This window comes from Nerophis lumbriciformis, linkage group LG07 (assembly GCF_033978685.3).
Source record: "Nerophis lumbriciformis linkage group LG07, RoL_Nlum_v2.1, whole genome shotgun sequence".
NCBI lineage: Eukaryota > Metazoa > Chordata > Actinopteri > Syngnathiformes > Syngnathidae > Nerophis > Nerophis lumbriciformis.
The window spans coordinates 9,173,873-9,196,500 of record NC_084554.2 but is presented as its reverse complement, the minus strand read 5'-3'; the positions used below and the strand labels follow the sequence as shown (position 1 = coordinate 9,196,500).

General features: G+C 37.6%; 1 protein-coding gene across 11 annotated transcripts in view; it reads right to left on the bottom strand.

Annotated features, from left to right (window-relative positions):
* The window catches only part of ntng1a (netrin g1a), a 328,955-nt gene that overhangs the window by 103,399 nt on the left and 202,928 nt on the right, over positions 1-22,628 (bottom strand). For all 11 annotated transcript variants that reach the window (XM_072913453.1, XM_072913454.1, XM_061965866.2 and 8 more), the window contains exon 4: positions 17,541-17,713. In XM_072913453.1, the coding sequence (XP_072769554.1) occupies positions 17,541-17,713 (173 nt within the window). The remainder of the gene's footprint in view (positions 1-17,540; positions 17,714-22,628) is intronic.

The window sequence follows — 22,628 nt, the reverse complement described above, 5'->3', positions numbered from 1 at the left end:
TCATCAAACACATATTTGGAACATCCCACAGGTGAACAGGCTAATTGGGAACAGGTGGGTGCCATGATTGGGTATAAAAGCAGCTTCCATGAAATGCTCAGTCGTTCACAAACAAGGATGGGGCGAGGGTCACCACTTTGTCAACAAATGCCTGAGCAAATTGTCAAACAGTTTAAGAAAAACATTTGTCAACCAGCTATTGCAAGGAATTTAAGGATTTCACCATCTACGGTCCGTAATATCATCAAAAGGTTCAGAGAATCTGCAGAAATTACTGCATGTATGCGGCTAAGCCCATGACCTTCGATCCCTCAGGCGGTACTGCATCAAAAACCGACATCAGTGTGTAAAGGATATCACTACATGGGCTCAGGAACACTTCAGAAACCCACTGTCAGTAACTACAATTGGTCGTTACATCTGTAAATGCAAGTTAAAACTCTCCTATGCAAGGCGAAAACCGTTTATCAACAACACCCAGAAACGTCGTCGGCTTTGCTGGGCCCGAGCTCATCTGAGATGGACTGATGCAAAGTGTAAAAGTGTTCTGTGGTCTGACGAGTCCACATTTCAAATTGTTTTTGGAAACTGCGGACGTCGTGTCCTCCGGATCAAAGAGGAAAAGAACCATCCGGATTGTTATAGGCCCAAAGATGAAAATCCAGCATCTGCGATGGTATGGGGGTGTATTAGTGCCCAAGACATGGGTAACTTACACATCTGTGAAGGCGCCATTAATGCTGAAAAGTACATACAGGTTTTGGAGCAACATATGTTGCCATCCAAGCAATGTTATCATGGACGCCCCTGCTTATTTCAGCAAGACAATGCCAAGCCACATGTTACATCAACGCGGCTTCATAGTAAAAGAGTGCGGGTACTAGACTGGCCTGCCTGTAGTCCAGACCTGTCTCCCATTGAAAATGTGTGGCGCATTATGAAGCCTAAAATACCACAACGGAGACCCCCGGACTGTTGAACAACTTAAGCTGTACATCAAGCAAGAATGGGAAAGAATTCCACCTGAGAAGCTTCAAAAATGTGTCTCCTCAGTTCCCAAACGTTTACTGAGTGTTGTTAAAAGGAAAGGCCATGTAACACAGTGGTGAACATGCCCTTTCCCAACTACTTTGGCACGTGTTGCAGCCATGAAATTCTAAGTTAATTATTATTTGCAAAAAAATAAATAAAGTTTATCAGTTTGAACATCAAATATCTTGTCTTTGTAGTGCATTCAATTGAATATGGGTTGAAAAGGATTTGCAAATCATTGTATTCCGTTTATATTTACATCTAACACAATTTCCCAACCCATATGGAAACGGAAATATGACCCTTTTAATGCACCCTATAATCCGGTGCACCTTTGTGTATGAAAATAGACCTGACTAGACGCGCTCATCTGCAGTGCGCCTTATAATCCGGTGTGAAAAATACGTTGCTGAAAGTTGCTTTACCAAACCCAAATATATTGAAGTAATACTCAGTGTGGTAATGAATGAGTGCCAATGTGAATCAAAGGTTATGCCACACCATTTTTTTTTTTTTTTTAATAATGCGCTGTCAATCTTGCTCGGGAAAAAAGGTGTTTCACTCATACACCCTAAGTCTCATAACGAGGACCCCTTGGGAGGAAGAATAAGTAATTAGCCTCTTGGCCAAGAGCCTTCAAGCACGAGTGACAACCGCAGAAAGCACGGTGGATGCAATAAGGTGAAGGAGTCGGGCAAAACCTTCAGGCTTCCAAAGGATAGCAGCCCACTCAGGCATTAAAATGCAGCTCACAGTTGAAGTTGATGTGTGAGAGCCAATGTGTTCATTTGGTACTGGACTACATTCCTCCCTATTTTAGTGTATTAAGTGGCAATTATAAGCGGTAGAAAATGGATGGATGGATGGATGGCCTATTAGCCTAGTGGTCGTTACTGTGCAGAACTACTTAGGTGCACATGATGAACACACCTAGTGTCTGTGTGACAATCATTGGCACTTTAACTTTAACCCATTTTCATAGTGGCTAAAATACACTACACTATATCAATCAATCAATCAATCAATGTTTATTTATATAGCCCTAAATCACAAGTGTCTCAAAGGGCTGCACAAGCCACAACGACATCCTCGGTACAAAGCCCACATAAGGGCAAGGAAAAACTCACCCCAGTGGGACGTCGATGTGAATGACTATGAGAAACCTTGGAGAGGACCGCATATGTGGGTAACCCCTTTTAGGGGTATGGAAGGAACAACTCAATTTGCCGTTTGTACAAAACCCAAAACCAGTGAAGTTGGCACGTTGTGTAAATGGTAAATAAAAACAGAATACAATGATTTGCAAAACCTTTTCAACTTATATTCAATTGAATAGACTGCAAAGACAAGATATTTAATGTTCCAACTGAGAAACTTGTTTTTTTGGTGCAAATAATCATTAATTTAGAATTTAGCGGCAGCAACACATTGCAAAAAAGTTGTCACAGGGGCATTTTTACCACTGTGTTACATGGCCTTTCCTTTTAACAACACTCAGTAAACGTTTGGGAACTGAGAAGACATATTTTGTATGCTTTTCAGGTGGAATTCTTTCCCATTCTTGCTTGATGTACAGCTTAAGTTGTTCAACAGTCCGGGGGTCTCCGTTGTGGTATTTTAGGCTTCATAATGCGCCACACATTTTCAATGGGAGACAGGTCTGGACAAACCCCGTTTCCATATGAGTGTCATGACTTGGTCCTGGGTGTTTGCTTTTCCGGGATGCAACGGAAAGTTGGCTCGGGCGAGACGGGAATGTAAGTACATTTTTATTTAAACACTATAACTACAAAAAAAAGGAAGTAAACAAAAGGCGCGCACAATGGCGGAGAACAAACTATGAAACCAAAAAGACTATAAACATGGAACAAAAACTTACTTTGGCATGGGACATGAAGCAGGATCTAAGAGGATGAAGAGTGTGTAGAGCGTAATTGTGGGATGTCACCCGAAAGACAAACTGAAAACAATGAACTTAAATACTACAGACATGATTAACGAAAACAGGTGCGTGACTCAAAACGTGAAACAGGTGCGTGACGTGACAGGTGAAAACTAATGGTTGCTATGGTGACAAAACAAAAGTGCACAAAAAGTCTAAAAACAAAACCGAACATGACCAAAACAAAAACATGATCACACAGACATGACAATGAGTTGGGAAATTGTTAGATGTAAATATAAACGGAATACAATGATTTGCAAATCCTTTTCAACCCATATTCAGTTGAATGCACTACAAAGACAACATATTTGATGTTCAAACTCATAAACTTTATTTTTTTTTTTGCAAATAATAATTAACTTAGAATTTCATGGCTGCAACACGTGCCAAAGTAGTTGGGAAAGGGCATGTTCACCACTGTGGCCTTTCATTTTAACAACACTCAATAAACATTTGGGAACTGAGGAGACACATTTTTTAAGCTTCTCAGGTGGAATTCTTTCCCATTCTTGCTTGATGTACAGCTTCAGTTGTTCAACAGTCCGGGGGTCTCCGTTGTGCTATTTTAGGCTTCATAATGCGCCACACATTTTCAATGGGAGACAGGTCTGGACTACAGGCAGGCCAGTCTAGTACCCGCACTCTTTTACTATGAAGCCACGTTGATGTAACACGTGGCTTGGCATTGTCTTGCTGAAATAAGCAGGGGCGTCCATGGTAACGTTGCTTGGATGGCAACTTATGTTGCTCCAAAACCTGTATGTACCTTTCAGCATTAATGGTGCCTCCACAGATGTGTAAGTTACCCATGTCTTGGGCACTAATACACCCCCATACCATCACACATGCTGGCTTTTGAAATTTGCGCCTATAACAATCCGGATGTTTTTTTTCCCTCTTTGTTCTGGACGACACGGCGTCCACAGTTTCCAAAAACAATTTGAAATGTGGACTCGTCAGACCACAGAACACTTTTATACTTTGCATCAGTCCATCTTAGATGAGTTCGGGCCCAGCGAAGCCGGCGGCGTTTCTGGGTGTTGTTGATAAATGGCTTTCGCTTTGCATAGTAGAGTTTTAACTTGCACTTACAAATGTAGCGACAAACTGTAGTTACCGACAGTGGTTTTCTGAAGTGTTCCTGAGCCCATGTGGTGATATCCTTTACACACTGATGTCACTTTTTGATGCAATACCGCCTGAGGGATCGAAGATCCGTAATATCATCGCTTATGTGGAGTGATTTCTCCAGATTCTCTGAATATTTTGATGATATTACGGACCGTAGATGGTGAAATCCCTAAATTCCTTGCAATAGCTGGTTGAGAAAGGTTTTTCTTAAACTGTTTGACAATTTTCTCACGCATTTGTTGACAAAGTGGTGACCCTCGCCCCATCCTTGTTTGTGAATGACTGAGCATTTCATGGAAGCTGCTTTTATACCCAATCATGGCACCCACCTGTTCCCAATTAGCCTGTTCCAAATAAGTGTTATGAACATATCAGTCTTTTTTGCCACTTGTGCCAGCTTTTTTGAAACATATTGCCGGCCTCAAATTCCAAATGAGTAAAAAATTGTATAAAGAAAACAAAGTTTTCCAGTTTGAACATTAAATATCTTGTCTTTGCAGTCTATTCAATTGAATATAAGTTGAAAAGGATTTGCAAATCATTGTATTCTGTTTTTATTTACCATTTACACAATGTTCCAACTTCACTGGTTTTGGGGTTTGTATGTCTAAACTTAAATGTGATGCAGAACTTGGGGGGAAATTAAAGAAAAATCCTGGCAAGTTATTTCAGTTAAAGGCGTAATTGATGGATTTTTAGTTTTGGACTTCAGTTAAAGCGTGCTGACCTTCCTGCTTGGGTTTCAGTAAACAAGTAAACTAAAGTTTGGGTACGTACGGTAGTTTCTTCGCCGAAACTTTGCCCTCCTCCGTCTAGTCAGAGTTACTTCCCCACTATCTACCCTGAGCTCTTTGAGTCCACCGTCAGACGAGAAGGCGGTGGCTTACTTTTCCTTTTGCGGAGGAGTCGGGGAGTAAAGATTTAATTCTAAAATTAGCGGAAATATCTCATGCATCAAATGGAATACATTCTGTAAAAAGGCTTTAAAGCAGAAACACAAATAAAAGCAGAACATCTCCCACCAGCTACGCCTCAGGCTGGATTTACGCAACATGACTGAAGTGACAATTCAGATTGAGAATCAGGATGCAAATCTGATCTGAATCAAACGATGGATCGACTGCATTTATCGACTTGATGCGATCCTGACTTTTACTTTTGGGTGTTTTCAAAAATACATACCTCAAACATCCAAATCTAATTTGTATATTCTAGCCTTTAAATAAACCCCCTTTTAGACCAGTTGATCTGCCGTTTCTTTTCTGCTCTGCCCCCCTCTCCATGATAGAGGGGGGGGGGCAGATGACCACAGATGTTGCGCTAGCTGTCCAAAGTCGGGACCCGGGTTGGACCACTCATCTGTGCATCAGTTGGGAACGTCTCTGTGATGCTGACCTGTCTCCACTCAAGATGATCTCCTGCTGGCCCCACTATGGACTGGACTCTCATTATTATGTTAGATCCACTATGGACTGGACTCTCATTATTATGTTAGATCCACTATGGACTGGACTCTCATTATTATGTTAGATCCACTATGGACTGGACTCTCATTATTATGTTAGATCCACTATGGACTGGACTCTCACTATTATGTTAGACCCACTATGGACTGGACTCTCACTATTATGTTAGATCCACTATGGACTGGACTCTCATTATTATGTTAGATCCACTATGGACTGGACTCTCATTATTATGTTAGATCCACTATGGACTGGACTCTCACTATTATGTTAGACCCACTATGGACTGGACTCTCACTATTATGTTAGATCCACTATGGACTGGACTCTCATTATTATGTTAGATCCACTATGGACTGGACTCTCATTATTATGTTAGATCCACTATGGACTGGACTCTCACTATTATGTTAGATCCACTATGGACTGGACTCTCACTATTATGTTAGATCCACTATGGACTGGACTCTCACTATTATGTTAGATCCACTATGGACTGGACTCTCATTATTATGTTTGATCCACTATGGAATGGACTCTCACTATTATGTTAGATCCACTATGGACTGGACTCACACTATTATGTTAGATCCACTATGGACTGGACTCTCATTATTATGTTAGATCCACTATGGACTGGACTCTCATTATTATGTTAGATCCACTATGGACTGGACTCTCACTATTATGTTAGACCCACTATGGACTGGACTCTCACTATTATGTTAGATCCACTATGGACTGGACTCTCATTATTATGTTAGATCCACTATGGACTGGACTCTCATTATTATGTTAGATCCACTATGGACTGGACTCTCACTATTATGTTAGACCCACTATGGACTGGACTCTCACTATTATGTTAGATCCACTATGGACTGGACTCTCATTATTATGTTAGATCCACTATGGACTGGACTCTCATTATTATGTTAGATCCACTATGGACTGGACTCTCACTATTATGTTAGATCCACTATGGACTGGACTCTCACTATTATGTTAGATCCACTATGGACTGGACTCTCACTATTATGTTAGATCCACTATGGACTGGACTCTCATTATTATGTTTGATCCACTATGGAATGGACTCTCACTATTATGTTAGATCCACTATGGACTGGACTCACACTATTATGTTAGATCCACTATGGACTGGACTCTCATTATTATGTTAGATCCACTATGGACTGGACTCTCATTATTATGTTAGATCCACTATGGACTGGACTCTCATTATTATGTTAGATCCACTATGGACTGGACTCTCATTATTATGTTAGATCCACTATGGACTGGACTCTCACTATTATGTTAGACCCACTATGGACTGGACTCTCACTATTATGTTAGATCCACTATGGACTGGACTCTCATTATTATGTTAGATCCACTATGGACTGGACTCTCATTATTATGTTAGATCCACTATGGACTGGACTCTCACTATTATGTTAGATCCAGTATGGACTGGACTCTCAACACTATTATGTTAGATCCACTATGGACTGGACTCTCACTATTATGTTAGATCCACTATGGACTGGACTCTCACTATTATGTTAGATCCACTATGGACTGGACTCTCATTATTATGTTTGATCCACTATGGACTGGACTCTCACTATTATGTTAGATCCACTATGGACTGGACTCACACTATTATGTTAGATCCACTATGGACTGGACTCTCACTATTATGTTTGATCCACTATGGACTGGACTCACTATTATGTTAGACCCACTATGGACTGGACTTTCACACTATTATATTAGATCCACTATGGACTGGACTCTCACTATTATGTTAGATCCACTATGGACTGGACTCTCACAATATTATGTTAGATCCACTATGGACTGGACTCTCATTATTATGTTTGATCCACTATGGACTGGACTCTCATTATTATGGTAGATCCACTATTGACTGGACTCTCATTTTTATGTTAGATCCACTATGGACTGGACTCTCAACACTATTATGTTAGATCCACTATGGACTGGACTCTCACTATTATGTTAGACCCACTATGGACTGGACCCTCACACTATTATATTAGATCCACTATGGACTGGACTCTCACACTATTATGTTAGACCCACTATGGACTGGACTCTCACTATTATGTTAATTCCACTATTAACTGGACTATCACTATTATGCTAGATCCCCTACAAACTGGACTCTCAAACTATTATGTTAGATCAACTATGGACTGGACTCTCACAATATTATGTTAGATCCACTATGGACTGGACTCTCATTATTATGTTAGATCCACTATGGACTGGACTCTCATTATAATGTTAGATCCACTATTGACTGGACTCTCATTATTATGTTAGATCCACTATGGATTGGACTCTCAACACTATTATGTTAGATCCACTATGGACTGGACTCTCACTATTATGTTTGATCCACTATGGACTGGACTCACACTATTATGTTAGACCCACTATGGACTGGACTCTCACACTATTATATTAGATCCACTATGGACTGGACTCTCACACTATTATGTTAGACCCACTATGGACTGGACTCTCACTATTATGTTAGATCCACTATGGAATGGACTCTCACTATTATGTTAATTCCACTATTAACTGGACTATCACTATTATGCTAGATCCCCTACGAACTGGACTCTCAAACTATTATGTTAGATCAACTATGGACTGGACTCTCACTATTATGTTAGATCTACTATGGACTGGACTCTCACACTATTATGTTAGATCCACTATGGACTGGACTCTCACAATATTATGTTAGATCCACTATGGACTGGACTCTCACTATTATGTTAGTTCCACTATTAACTGGACTATCACTATTATGCTAGATCCCCTACGAACTGGACTCTCAAACTATTATGTTAGATCAACTATGGACTGGACTCTCACTATTATGTTAGATCTACTATGGACTGGACTCTCACACTATTATGTTAGATCCACTATGGACTGGACTCTCACAATATTATGTTAGATCCACTATGGACTGGACTCTCACTATTATGTTAGATCCACTATGGACTGGACTCTCACTATTATGTTAGATCCACTATGGACTGGACTCTCACTATTATGTTAGATCCACTATGGACTGGACTCTCACTATTATGTTAGTTCCACTATTAACTGGACTATCACTATTATGCTAGATCCACTACGGACTGGACTCTCTCACTATTATGTTAGATCCACTATGGACTGGACTCTCACAATATTATGTTCGATCCACTATGGACTGGACTCTCTTTCTCGTTGTGTCTTGTGCAGCTCTTTGAGACACTAGTGATTTAGGGCTATATAAGTAAAGTTTGATTGATTGATTGATTGATTGATGGTGTATATAAAAACACACCCATGGTGAATCAAGACCACATCATTAGGTACATAGCAGAACTAAGACAAATGCTACAGTGCATTGTTTTAAACCAATGGGGGTAATCCTTTACAACTGTAATGTTTGATATTTGTATTATTTTTATTTACCTATTTATAATTGTTCAGTTCTGCACTATGGCTATGGTTGTTTGCGTGCATGTGTATCGGAATGATTTTTCCGAATGTTTTTTTAATTTTCATGTTTAATTTGAACATTCTAGTTTCAAACACTGCCTACAAACCCCCAAAACCAGCCCACTTAGTGGTGAAAAAAAAATAAAAGTCTTAAAAACCCTTCTTTTTAAAAAAAACCTTTTTTTAGATATATGCGTGCTCGTTCTAGTTTTTATTTTTGTTTATTTTTATTATCGTTTTATTTATTTTTTTAATACACTGTAGCACTTTGAGGTTGTTTGCTCAATGGAAAGTGATTTTTACAAATACAATCTATTATTATTATTATTATTACGGGATGACGTGAGGACGCAACGCTTTAGAAAAAGCAAAACAAATGTTTCGGACAGCAAACAAAGTTTCTACTGACGTGTTTGTTTGTATTTTGTAGTGTGCAAAACCGTGTCTGCTGCGCCTGTGGAGAGAGTAGCACTATAAATAATGTGTGTGTGTGTGTATTGGGGGAGATGGATCAGTCCTCCTGGCAACCTTTGCCCAACATTTGGTAGTCTGTGCATGTAAATGTGTTGCATCCGACAACAACACTCACATTGTTTGTTAAAAGCCAATTTAAACACATATGTTTTTAGTTGAGATTTAAGAGCTTCTAGCTTTGTGATGGCTCATAACTCACGTGGGAGGAAAGTCCCCTAACTTGGGTTCAAATAACAACAATCAACCCATTTTTTTAGCAAAGATGAGCACAGATTCATTGGTGGGTGGGGAACAGTTAAAATATCAGCCAAGTATTCTGGGGCCAGATCATCGATGGATTTAAAAACAAAAAATAAGGATTTTAAAATGTATTTGTGGAGGGGGGGGGGGGGCGTGGCCTGCGGGCCTGCCGCAGAACAGGGTGTGCAAGGACCGGCTTCGAAGACAGCGACAGGTGAGTGGATAGCCCAGGTAGGCCTTGTTATCTAATCACCTGTCGCCTTTATTAGCAGCAGCTGGAACGAGACACGTTGTTGGAGCTGGAGTGGAAGCGAGACGCCGAAACCACTTTGCTGGAAAGCAAAACACCTGCACTAGTTTCATGAAAAAACAACAGTGTTGTAACCTTGATCCGGGCTCTTGTGGCAGTGTGCGGTGGTCTGAGGAACCCACTAGAGGGCAACCTCCACAGTATTCTACAAACCCCGTTTCCATATGAGTTGGGAAATTGTGTTGGATGTAAATATAAACAAAATTTTGCAAATCCTTTTCAACCCATATTCAGTTGAATATGCTACAAAGACAACATATTTTATGTTCAAACTGATAAACATTTTTTTGTTGTTGCAAATAATCATTAACTTTAGAATTTGATGCCAGCAACACGTGACAAAGAAGTTGGGAAAGGTGGCAATAAATACTGATAACGTTGAGGAATGCTCATCAAACACTTATTTGGAACATCCCACAGGTGTGCAGGCTAATTGGGAACAGGTGAATGGGTATAAAAGTAGATTCCATGAAATGCTCAGTCATTCACAAACAAGGATGGGGCGAGGGTCACCACTTTGTCAACAAATGCGTGAGCAAATTGTTGAACAGTTTAAGAAAAACCTTTCTCAACCAGCTATTGCAAGGATTTTAGGGATTTCACCATCTACGGCCCGTAACATCATCAAAGGGTTCAGAGAATCTAGAGAAATCCCTGCACGTAAGCAGCTAAGCCTGTGACCTTCGATCCCTCAGGCTATACTGCATCAACAAGTGACATCAGTGTGTAAATGATATCACCACATGGGCTCAGGAACACTTCAGAAACCCACTGTCAGTAACTACAGTTGGTCGCTACATCTGTAAGTGCAAGTTAAAACTCTCCTATGCAAGGCGAAAACCGTTTATCAACAACACCCAGAAACGCTGTCGTATATATATATATATATATATATATGTATGGAATGCTTGTCTTGGTGAATTCTAGCTGTCAATATACTCCTTCCCTCGTAACCACGCCCCAAACCACGCCCCCCACACCTCTCCCCCCGAAATCGGAGGTCTCAAGGTTGGCAAGTATGATATAATAACATCATTTTATGATTAAGATTCGGGTTCGGTGAATGCGCATATGAAACTGGTGGGGTTCGGTACCTCCAACAAGGTTAAGAACCACTGCACTATTGTCTACCCTGAGCACTTGGTCCACCACCTGTTGCTGATGTGATGCCACGCAAAAGATTCCAATCACTGCTGACGTCATTACATTGTGTAGATAGAACATGTTAAAACAGAAAATAAGCAGATATCAACAGTAAATAAACAAGTAGATTAATAATAAATTTTTACAGTTTGTCCTTAATAATGTGTACAAAATAATAGGTGTATAAATGACACAATATGTTACTGCATATGTCAGCAGACTAATTAGGAGTCTTTGTTTGTTTACTTACTACTAAAAGACAAGTTGTTTAGTATGTTCACTATTTTATTTAAGGACTAAATTGCAATAATAAACATATGTTTCATGTACCCTTAGATTTTTTGCTAAAATAAAGCCAATAATGCACTTTTTTGTGGTCCCCTTTATTTAGGAAAGTACCGAAAAGTATCGAAATACATTTTGGTACCAAAATACTGATATCGGGACAACACTAAGGCAGACAATTGGGATCGGGCACTTAGATGTAGCTTTATTCTGACGTTTGGATGCTTTTTTTTCCCAAAATGCCGTGTTTTATAAAGAAAAGGAAAAAAAAAGCCTTTTGAAATGCCATCTTTTGTCTCTTTGAAATCCTGTTAATTGCTTCATTTCACCTTGAAGCCGTCTGACGAGTCGGTGTATCGCTTTTAAAAATTGTCATCGTCAGAAGTCAAGGAAGATGATGCAGGATGCAGCTAATTGGGTATCAACTCTTTCTGGCTGTCTGCACTGAAGTCCTATTTGCGTTCATTACCTGGGCCTGCCAAGCTGGTGCCGGCAACTCACAGAAGCCTTAATCACTCTTAATCAACACGTGTGTGTCTGTGTGTGTGGTCTTGTATTTCTACCCTTCTTGAGACATCAACAAGGAAAAGTAGCTCCCATATGAGGAGGTGTGAACAAGTGATGACATAAATCATGGTCGCAATACGGAAAACCATTGCATCTAATAGAGAATGTCTCATTAAAGGAGGGATTTTTCAAATTGACTGTGTGTCGCTTTTAGACGTGCTCGCCCTCTCGTCAACATATGAAATAACAAGTGTGTGTAAGAAATTGAAGTGCTCCCCCTCTGGCCGGCATATCTAATAACAAGTGTGCGTAAGAAATTGAAATGCGCCCCCTTTGGCTACAATTTATAAATACAATAAAATAAATATGTATATAGAGACATACTGTAATAACGAAGTAAATAATGAAGATTAAAAACAAATTACAAACACAAAATAATTATTATTTTTTTCACTAAAAGCAGTCTTTTTCTCACAATAAGTCGACTTTTTTCTTATAAAATTGGAAACAATTTCTCATATTCTTTCTGTTTCTATAATACTGCAATATTTTCTCGTAAAATTATAACTTTTTTTTTATGTAAAATGATTACTTTTTAGTGCAAAATGGTGACATTTGTCATACATTTGGACTTTTATCACAATATTGCCAATTTTGTTTGTTGTTCCTGTAAAATAGTGACATTTTTTTTTGTAAAATTACAACTTTTGATAAAATAAAAATAAATATGTATATAAAGACATATTGTAATAGCTTGAAGTAAATAATGAAGATTAAAAACCAATTACAAACACGAAATTCAAAAACCTTTTTTTTTACTAAAAGCAGTCTTTTTGTCACAATAAGTCAACTTTTTTCTTGTAAAATTGGGAACATTTTCTCAAATTCTTTCTGTTTCTGTAGTATTGCAATATTTTCTCGTAAAATTATAACTTTTTTTTAATGTAAATGTATGACTGTTTAATGCAAAATGGTGACATTTGTCATATAAAATTCAGACTTTTATCACAATATTGCCAATTTTTTTGGTTGTTTCTTTAAAATAGTGAAATATTTGAGTAAAATTATGACTTTACAGTACAATTCCGATTATTATTATAATATTGCCAACATTTTAAAAGTTTTCTTATAAAATTGTGACTTTATGTCGAGTACAATTACGACTCTTTTCATAAAATTGCCAAAATTGTAAGCTTTTCTTGTAAAACTGCAACTGTTATTGAGTCAAATTCCAACTTTTATCATAATATTGCACAAATGTTCAGTTTTTCTTGTAAAATTTTCCCTTGCGTTGAGTAAAATTACGACTTTTATTATAATACTGCCAACATTCTAAGTTTTTCTTGTAAAATTGTGACCTTTTTCTTGTGAAACTCCAACTCATTTTTCACAACAAGATGTTTTATATTTGCATAGTATGTATATATTATTAATGTTGTAAATACACATCTTTATATATATCGAAAGGCTGGTCCTATAGAGGTAGGTATTTTTCGGAGGTCTCCAGAAGGTAAGAAATACAATAATGTGTGTGTGTGTGTGTGTGTGTGTGTGTGTGTGTTCTTGTATTTCAACCCTTCTTGAGACATCAACAAGGAAAAGTAGCTCCCATATGAGGAGGTGTGAACAAGTGATGACATAAATCATGGTCCCTATACAGAAAACCATTGCATCTAATAGAGAATGTCTCATTTGCACCCCTGCTGGTGAAATCTATCAAAATGAGGGTGGTCCCAAAAAGGCGGGATTTTCCAAATTGACTGTGTGTCGCTTTTAGACGTGCTCGCCCTCTCGTCACCATATGAAATAACAAGTGTGTGTAAGAAATTGAAATGCGCCCCCTTTGGACAAAATGTATAAAGAATAAAACAAATAAGTATATAAAGACATACTGTAATAACTTGAAGTAAATAATGAAGATTAAAAACCAACTACAAACAAAACATTCAAAAATAAAAATAATTAACTAAAATCAGTCTTTTTCCCACAATTTGTTGAATTTTTTCTTGTAAAATTGGGAACAATTTCTCATATTCTTTCTGTTTCTGTAATATTGCAATATTTTCTCGTAAAATTATAACTTTTTTTTAATGTAAAATAATTACTTTTTAAAGCAAAATGGTGACATTTGTCACATAAAATTCTGACTTTTATCACAACATTGCCAATTTTTTTGTTGTTCCTGTAAAAATGTTACATTTTTTTAGTAAAATTATGACTTTTGTGATAATTTTGCCAAATAAAATTCCAATTATTTTTATAACATTGACAAAAATTGTAAAGTTTTCTTATAAAATTGTGACTTTTGTCGAGTAAAATTACAACTCTTTTCATAAAATTGCCAACATTATAAGCTTTTCTTGTAAAACTGCAACTGTTATTGAGTCAAATTCCAACTGTTATCAAAATATTGCACAAATGTTCAGTTTTTTTTGTAAAATTTTCCCTTGCGTTGAGTAAAATTACGACTTTTATTATAATACTGCCAAAATGCTAAGGTTTTCTTGTGAAACTGTGACCTTTTTCTTGTGAAATTCCAACTCATTTTTCACAACAAGCTTTTTTATGTTTGCATAGTATGTATATATTATTAATGTTGTAAATACAAATCTTTATATATCTAGAAAGGGTGGTCCTAAAGAGGTAGGCATTTTTCTCAGGTCTCAAGAAGGTAAGAAATACAATAATGTGTGTGTGTGTGTGTGTGGTCTTGTATTTCTACCCTTCTTGAGACATCAACAAGGAAAAGTAGCTTCCATATGAGGAGGTGTGAACAAGTGATGACATAAATCATGGTCGCAATACGGAAAAAACACTGCATCTAATAGAGAATGTCTCATTTGCACCCCTGGTGGTGAAATCTATCAAAATGAGGGTGGTCCCAAAAAGGAGGGATTTTCCAAATTGACTGTGTGTCGCTTTTAGACGTGCTCGCCCTCTCGTCAACATATGAAATAACAAGTGTGCGTAAGAAATTGAAGTGCTCCCCCTCTGGCCGACATATCTAATAACAAGTGTGCGTAAGAAATTGAAATGCACCCCCTTTGGCCACAATTTATAAATACATTAAAATAAATATGTATATAGAGACATACTGTAATAACGAAGTAAATAATGAAGATTAAAAACTAATTACAAACACAAAATTATTATTATTTTTTTTACTAAAAGCAGTCTTTTTCTCACAATAAGTCGACTTTTTTCTTATAAAATTGGAAACAATTTCTCATATTCTTTCTGTTTCTGTAATATTGCAATATTTTCTCGTAAAATTAGAACTTTTTTTTAATGTAAAATGATTACTTTTTAGTGCAAAATGGTGACATTTGTCATACATTTTGACTTTTATCACAATATTGCCAATTTTTTTTGTTGTTCCTAAAAAATAGTGAATTTTTTTTAGTAAAATTACGACTTTTGATAAAATAAAAATAAATATGTATATAAAGACATACTGTAATAACTTGAAGTAAATGACGATAAAAAAAACAATTACAAACACAAAATTATTTGCTAAAAGCAGTCCTTTTCTTACAATAAGTTGACTTTTTTCTTATAAAATTTGGAACAATTTCTCATAGTCTTTCTGTTTCTGTAATATTGCAATATTTTCCTGTAAAATTATAACTTTTTCTAATGAGCAATTATTACTTTTTAATGCAAAATGGTGACATTTGTCATATACAATTCAGACTTTTATCACAATATTGCCAATGTTTTGTTGTTCCTGTAAAATACTGAAACTTTTGGAGTAAAATTATGACTTTTGTCATAATTTTGCCGAGTAAAATTTGGATTATTATTATAATATTGCCAACATTATTACGTTTCCTTATGAGAATGTGACTTTTTGTCGAGGAAACTTATGACTCTTTTCATAAAATTGCCAACATTTTAAGCTTTTCTTGTAAAACTGCAACTGTTATTGAGTCAAATTCTAACTTTTATCATAATATTGCACAAATGTTCAGTTTTTGACTTGCCTTGAGTAAAATTAGGACTTCTATTATAATACTGCCAACATTCTAAGTTTTTCTTGCAAAATTGTGACCTTTTTCTTGTGAAACTCCAACTCATTTTTCACAACAAGATGTTTTATATTTGCATAGTATGTATATATTATTAATGTTGTAAGTACACACCTTTATATCTATAGAAAGGATGGTCCTAAAGAGGTAGGCATTTTTCTCAGGTCTCAAGAAGGTAAGAAATACAATAATGTGTGTGTGTGTGTGTGTGTGTGTGTGTGTGTGTGTGTGTGTGTGTGTGTTCTTGTATTTCTACCCTTCTTGAGACACCAACAAGGAAAAGTACCTTCCATATGAGGAGGTGTGAACAAGTGATGACATAAATCATGATCCCAATATAGAAAACCATTGCATGTAATGTCTCATTTGCACCCCCTGGTGGTGAAATCTATCAAAATGAGGGTGGTCCCAAAAAGGAGGGATTTTTCAAATTGACTGTGTTTTGGTTTTAAAAGAGCTCCCCCTCTGGTCAACATATGAAATAACAAGTGTGTGTAAGAAATTTAGCCACAATTTATGAAAAAAATAAAATAAATAAGTATATAAAGACATACTGTAATAACTTGAAGTAAATAATGAACATTAAAAAACAATTACAAACACAAAATTCACATTTTTCTTTTTACTAAGATCAGTCTTTTTCTCACAATAAGTCGACTTTTTTCTTATAAAATTGGAAACAATTTATCATATTCTTTCTGTTTCTGTAATATTGCAATATTTTCTCATAAAATTATAACTTTTTTAATGTAAAATTATAACTTTTTTAATGTAAATTATAACTTTTTTTTAATGTAAAATGATTACTTTTTAATGAAAAATGATTACCTTTTAATGCAAAATGGTGATATTTGTCATATAAAATTCTGACTTTTATCACAATATTGCCAATTTTTTTTGTTCTTGTAAAACAATTACATTTTTTTGAGTGAAATGATGACTTTTGTCATAATATTGCCAAGTAAAATTCCGATTATTATTATAACATTGCCAAAATGTTTACTTTTTCTTATTAATTTGTGATTTTTTTGTCGGGTAAAATTACGACTCTTTTTATAAAATTGCCAAAATGTTAAGCTTTTCTTGTAAAACTGCAACAGTAAAATTCCAACTTTTATCATAATATTGCACAAATGTTCCGATTTTTTTTGTAAACTTTTCCCTTGCGTTGAGTAAAATTACGACTTTTATTATAATACTGCCAAAATGCTAAGTTTTTCTTGTGAAATTATGACCTTTTTTATATTTGCATAGTATGTATATATTATTAATGTTGTAAATTCAAATCTTTATATATCTAGAAAGGATGGTCCTAAAGAGGTAGGCATTTTTTGGCGGTCTCAAGAAGGTAAGAAATACAATAATGTGTGTGTGTGTGTGTGTGTGTGTGTGTGCGTGTGTGTGTGTGTGTGTGTGTGTGTGTGTGTGTGTGCACTTACATATATTTGCAGTGCCTTTAGGGATAGGCAGGTAGGAGCCGGCGCTCCAGGCCCGGCCCTGGTAGTTCCTCTTACAGCGGCCACAGTCGGGCCCGGTGGTGTTGTGCTCGCACTCGCAGCTCAGCTTCTCTTTGTCAAACACGCAGCTGTTGGCGTGAAGGTTGCACTTGCACCTGTCAAAAGGGGGTGGAGATGAAAAGGACAAACGTCAAAACGGATGACTATTTTCACTCAGGGTTGAATGTACAGGGTGACCCGAAAACTGAACAGAACCCATGAAAAATGCATCAAATCCCACAAAAGTCCTATGATGATTTTAACATACATTTACAAACCCCGTTTCCATATGAGTTGGGAAATTGTGTTAGATGTAAATATAAACGGAATACAATGATTTGCAAATCCTTTTCAACCCATATTCAGTTGAATATGCTACAAAGACAAGATAATTGATGTTCAAACTCATAAACTTTATTTTTTTTTGCAAAACAATCATTAATTTAGAATTTCATGGCTGCAACATGTGCCAAAGTAGTTGGGAAAGGGCATGTTCACCACTGTGTTACATGGCCTTTCCTTTTAACAGCACTCGTTTGGGAACTGAGGAGACCAATTTTTGAAGCTTCTCAGGTGGAATTCTTTCCCATTCTTGCTTGATGTACAGCTTAAGTTGTTCAACAGTCCGGGGGTCTCCGTTGTGGTATTTTAGGCTTCATAATGCACCACACATTTTCAATGGGAGACAGGTCTGGACTACAGGCAGGCCAGTCTAGTACCCACACTCTTTTACTATGAAGCCACGTTGATGTAACACGTGGCTTGGCATTGTCTTGCTGAAATAAGCAGGGGCGTCCATGATAACGTTGCTTGGATGGCAACATATGTTGCTCCAAAACCTGTATGTACCTTTCAGCAGGCGCCTTCACAGATGTGTAAGTTACCCATGTCTTGGGCACTAATACACCCCCATACCATCACAGATGCTGGCTTTTTAACTTTGCGCCTATAACAATCCGGATGGTTCTTTTCCTCTTTGGTCCGGAGGACACGATGTCCACAGTTTCCAAAAACAATTTGAAATGTGGACTCGTCAGACCACAGAACACTTTTCCACTTTGTATCAGTCCATCTTAGATGAGCTCAGGCCCAGCGAAGCCGACGGCGTTTCTGGGTGTTGTTGATAAACGGTTTTCGCCTTGCATAGGAGAGTTTTAACTTGCACTTACAGATGTAGCGACCAACTGTAGTTACTGACAGTGGGTTTCTGAAGTGTTCCTGAGCTCATGTGGTGATATCCTTTACACACTGATGTCGCTTGTTGATGCAGTACAGCCTGAGGGATCGAAGGTCACGGGCTTAGCTGCTTACGTGCAGTGATTTCTCCAGATTCTCTGAACCCTTTGATGATATTACGGACCGTAGATGGTGAAATCCCTAAATTCCTTGCAATAGCTGGTTGAGAAAGGTTTTTCTTAAACTGTTCAACAATTTGCTCACGCATTTGTTGACAAAGTGGTGATCCTCGCCCCATCCTTGTTTGTGAATGACTGAGCATTTCATTGAATCTACTTTTATACCCAATCATGGCACCCACCTGTTCCCAATTTGCCTGTTCACCTGTGGGATGTTCCAAATAAGTGTTTGATGAGCATTCCTCAACTTTATCAGTATTTATTGCCACCTTTCCCGACTTCTTTGTCACGTGTTGCTGGCATCAAATTCTAAAGTTAATGATTATTTGCAAAAAAATAAATAAAGTTTATCAGTTTGAACATCAAATATGTTGTCTTTGTAGCATATTCAACTGAATATGGGTTGAAAAGGTATTGCAAATCATTGTATTCCGTTTATATTTACATCTAACACAATGTCCCAACTCATATGGAAACGGGGTTTGTAATGTAATGTGATATTTTTATCTAAATAAATGCTACTACATCAATTGAGGAATAGGAATACGAAATTTCCTAGTAGATTGAAATGAAACGTATGTTCTGTTATAACCTGTTCTGATTGATAGTCCGCAATAATAAAATGTTTAGCGGGCTGACTGTTACATTTTATGAATAAATAGAGAAGGTTAAAACATTGTCATGCAGAGAGACATGAAAACCACGTCATGTACGGAATATCAGAAGCATTTAGTCAAATATAAATATCACAGATTACACTGACAATCAAAGCATGATCGTAACAATCCACATTGTGTGTCATTAATGCGGGACACTGATGTCTAAACATAGTGTAGCTCCTCTCCTCTGAATGCAAGTGCTTCTACAGCAGAAATACAAATTCTGCATTCCTACAAAATGCAAAATCGGGCAAGACACCAGATATTTTTTTATTGACATTAAAAGCATGTTTATGTCCTTAAAAAAACGAAACTGCGCCCAGATTCATGAACCTTGTTATTTGACGCTTTGGCATTGTTTAACATGAGTGTTCAGCTTTGTAAACCATTTATGACAATTCCCATAGGTCCCTTTTAAACTTCAGTTTGTGTGCGCTTAGACACAATTAGAATTTCAAAACTGGGGCAAAGGCACAATTGGCTTGAGTATATTTATAGGCGTGGCTTAAAGAATTAGATGTATGGTTTGGATAATTAAGATTACATGATACATTATTTATTCATTTATAGTGCAAAATCACAAAACTAACAATAAAAGAAACATTCGTGGGATGTCATGTCGGTGTAATCATGTTTTGTTTTAGTCATGTTTTGTTTAGTTATTGGACTCTTTAGTTTCTGGCTTTTCACTCCCTGGTCTTGTTTCCATAGTTACCCATTAGTTTCACGTTTGGACTCATTGTGCACTCTTGTTTGTCACCATAGCAATCCATTAGTTTTCACCTGTCACGTCATGCACCTGTTTCACGTTTTTGAGTCATGCACCTGTTTTCACTTATCATGTCTGTAGTATTTAAGTTCATTGTTTTCAGTTTGACGTTCTGGTGACATCCCGGATTTATACCCCTGTCACAATCTGTTTACCTCTGCGCACTTCATGCCACGTCCAAGTAATTTTTTTTTTATTAATGCCACAGTTAGTGTTTTTGTTTAATTGTTCACAGTTTTTTTGCCCACGTGCAAGTCTTTTTATTTCGTTAGTAAAGTTTGTACATTCGCCTTGAGCGCGCTTTGTGTTCCTTTGAGTGTTATTATTAAATATGTATTTACCTTCACGCCATGACCAGTCCAGCTTTACTTGCATCTCGGGAAAACAAACACACCATAGTCCACGTCTTGACATGGGATATGCGATCAGGTATAAATATGACAGATTACACTACCAAGCATCGTTGATAATTGTATTCATTGTATCCCATTGGGTTGAGTTTTTTCTTGCCCTGATGTGGGATCTGAGCCAAGGATGTCGTTGTGGCTTGTGCAGCCCTTTGAGACACTGAACTTTGATGTTTGATTGATTGACAATCAAAGCATGATCAATCCATATTTTGTGTTATTAAATGCGTGACACTGATGTCTAAACATAGCGTAGCTCCTCTCCTCTGAATGCAAGTGCTTCTACAGCAGACATACAAATTCTGTATTCCTACACAATACAAAATCTGGCAAGACACCAACGCAGCTCGGGTATATATTTTTTTTATTGTCATTAAAAGCGGCGATTCAATTAACTATTAACAAACTGCGATTCATCGCAATGAAATATTTTAACATAGCGTAGCTCCTCTCCTCTGAATGCAAGTGCTTCTACAGCAGAAATACAAATTCTGTATTCCTACACAATACAAAATCTGGTAAGACACCAACGCAGCTCGGGTATATATTTTTTTATTGTCATTAAAAGCGGCGATTCAGTTAACTATAAACAAACTGCGATTCATCGCAATGAAATATTTTAATCGTCTTACTTAATGAACCGATTTATTTGGGTCGCAGCTGGACAGCGCCGGTGAAGAACTGCATGTCTCCAACCAACAAAGCAAACGAAACCGTCAAAACTTCAAGGGTGAGGCGGGTCTAAAAAAGACAAACCCGTCTTTAAATCCCCTTTCCTGCTGCTCTCTCTCAGGTTTAATTGTCCCACTGGAGGATGCATGGCGGTTATAAGGTCACCGTCCATAGTTGAGAAATTGGCAGTGAGAGAGGGACAAAAAGGCGGTGGAAAACAACGGAACAGACACGGGGAGAATAAAGGCAAAAGGAGCTCGTAACTCTAAAAGGTAATGAATAGCTCAACGTTAGCCAGCGGGCAGCATGGAGCCATCTACACTCTGTGACGGATTAATATGAGATGAGATCTCAGCAGCATATTTTCCGTATGGAAGGAGAGACTCCCTTAAGGTGCACTAAATCCTCACCCAGGCTGTATGCATTTAACTATAAACTCGGCAAATTCATTTTTTTTCATGGCAAGAAGAGAATGGAGGGGATATCATTGGTTTTATTAATTAATGACGCGCATCATTCGCCTTGTGAAGCACCCCGGAAAAATATGCATACTGCTAATCGGAACTTCTATGTAGGACAATATAGATTTATCTACATTACAATGTGTTCTATATGGCCTTCACTGTTTTGTAGGATGAAATAATGGAAGAAAGACTTGAACCCAAACCATGTTGGATTTGATTCGATTAAGTACGTTTTATTGGTCCTCAGGGAAATTAAGGTTCCAATAGCAGCAACAGTCCACTCCCTGTATGATCAGTGTCAGAGCCTGGTCTGCATTGCCGGCAGTAAGTCGGACCCATTTCCAGTGAGGGTTGGACTCCGCCAAGGCTGCCCTTTGTCACCGATTCTGTTCATAACTTTTATGGACATAATTTCTAGGCGCAGTCAAAGCGTTGAGGGGATCCGGTTTGGTGGTTGCAGGATTAGGTCTCTGCTTCTTGTGGATGATGTGGTCCTGATGGCTTCATCTGGCAAGGATCTTCAGCTCTCACTGGATCGGTTCGCAGCCGAGTGTGAAGCGACTGGGATGAGATACAGCACCTCCAAGACCGAGTCCATGGTTCTCGCCCGGAAAAGGGTGGAGTGCCATTTCCGGGTTGGGGAGGAAACCCTGCCCCAGGTGGAGGAGTTCAAGTACCTCGGAGTCTTGTTCACGAGTGAGGGAA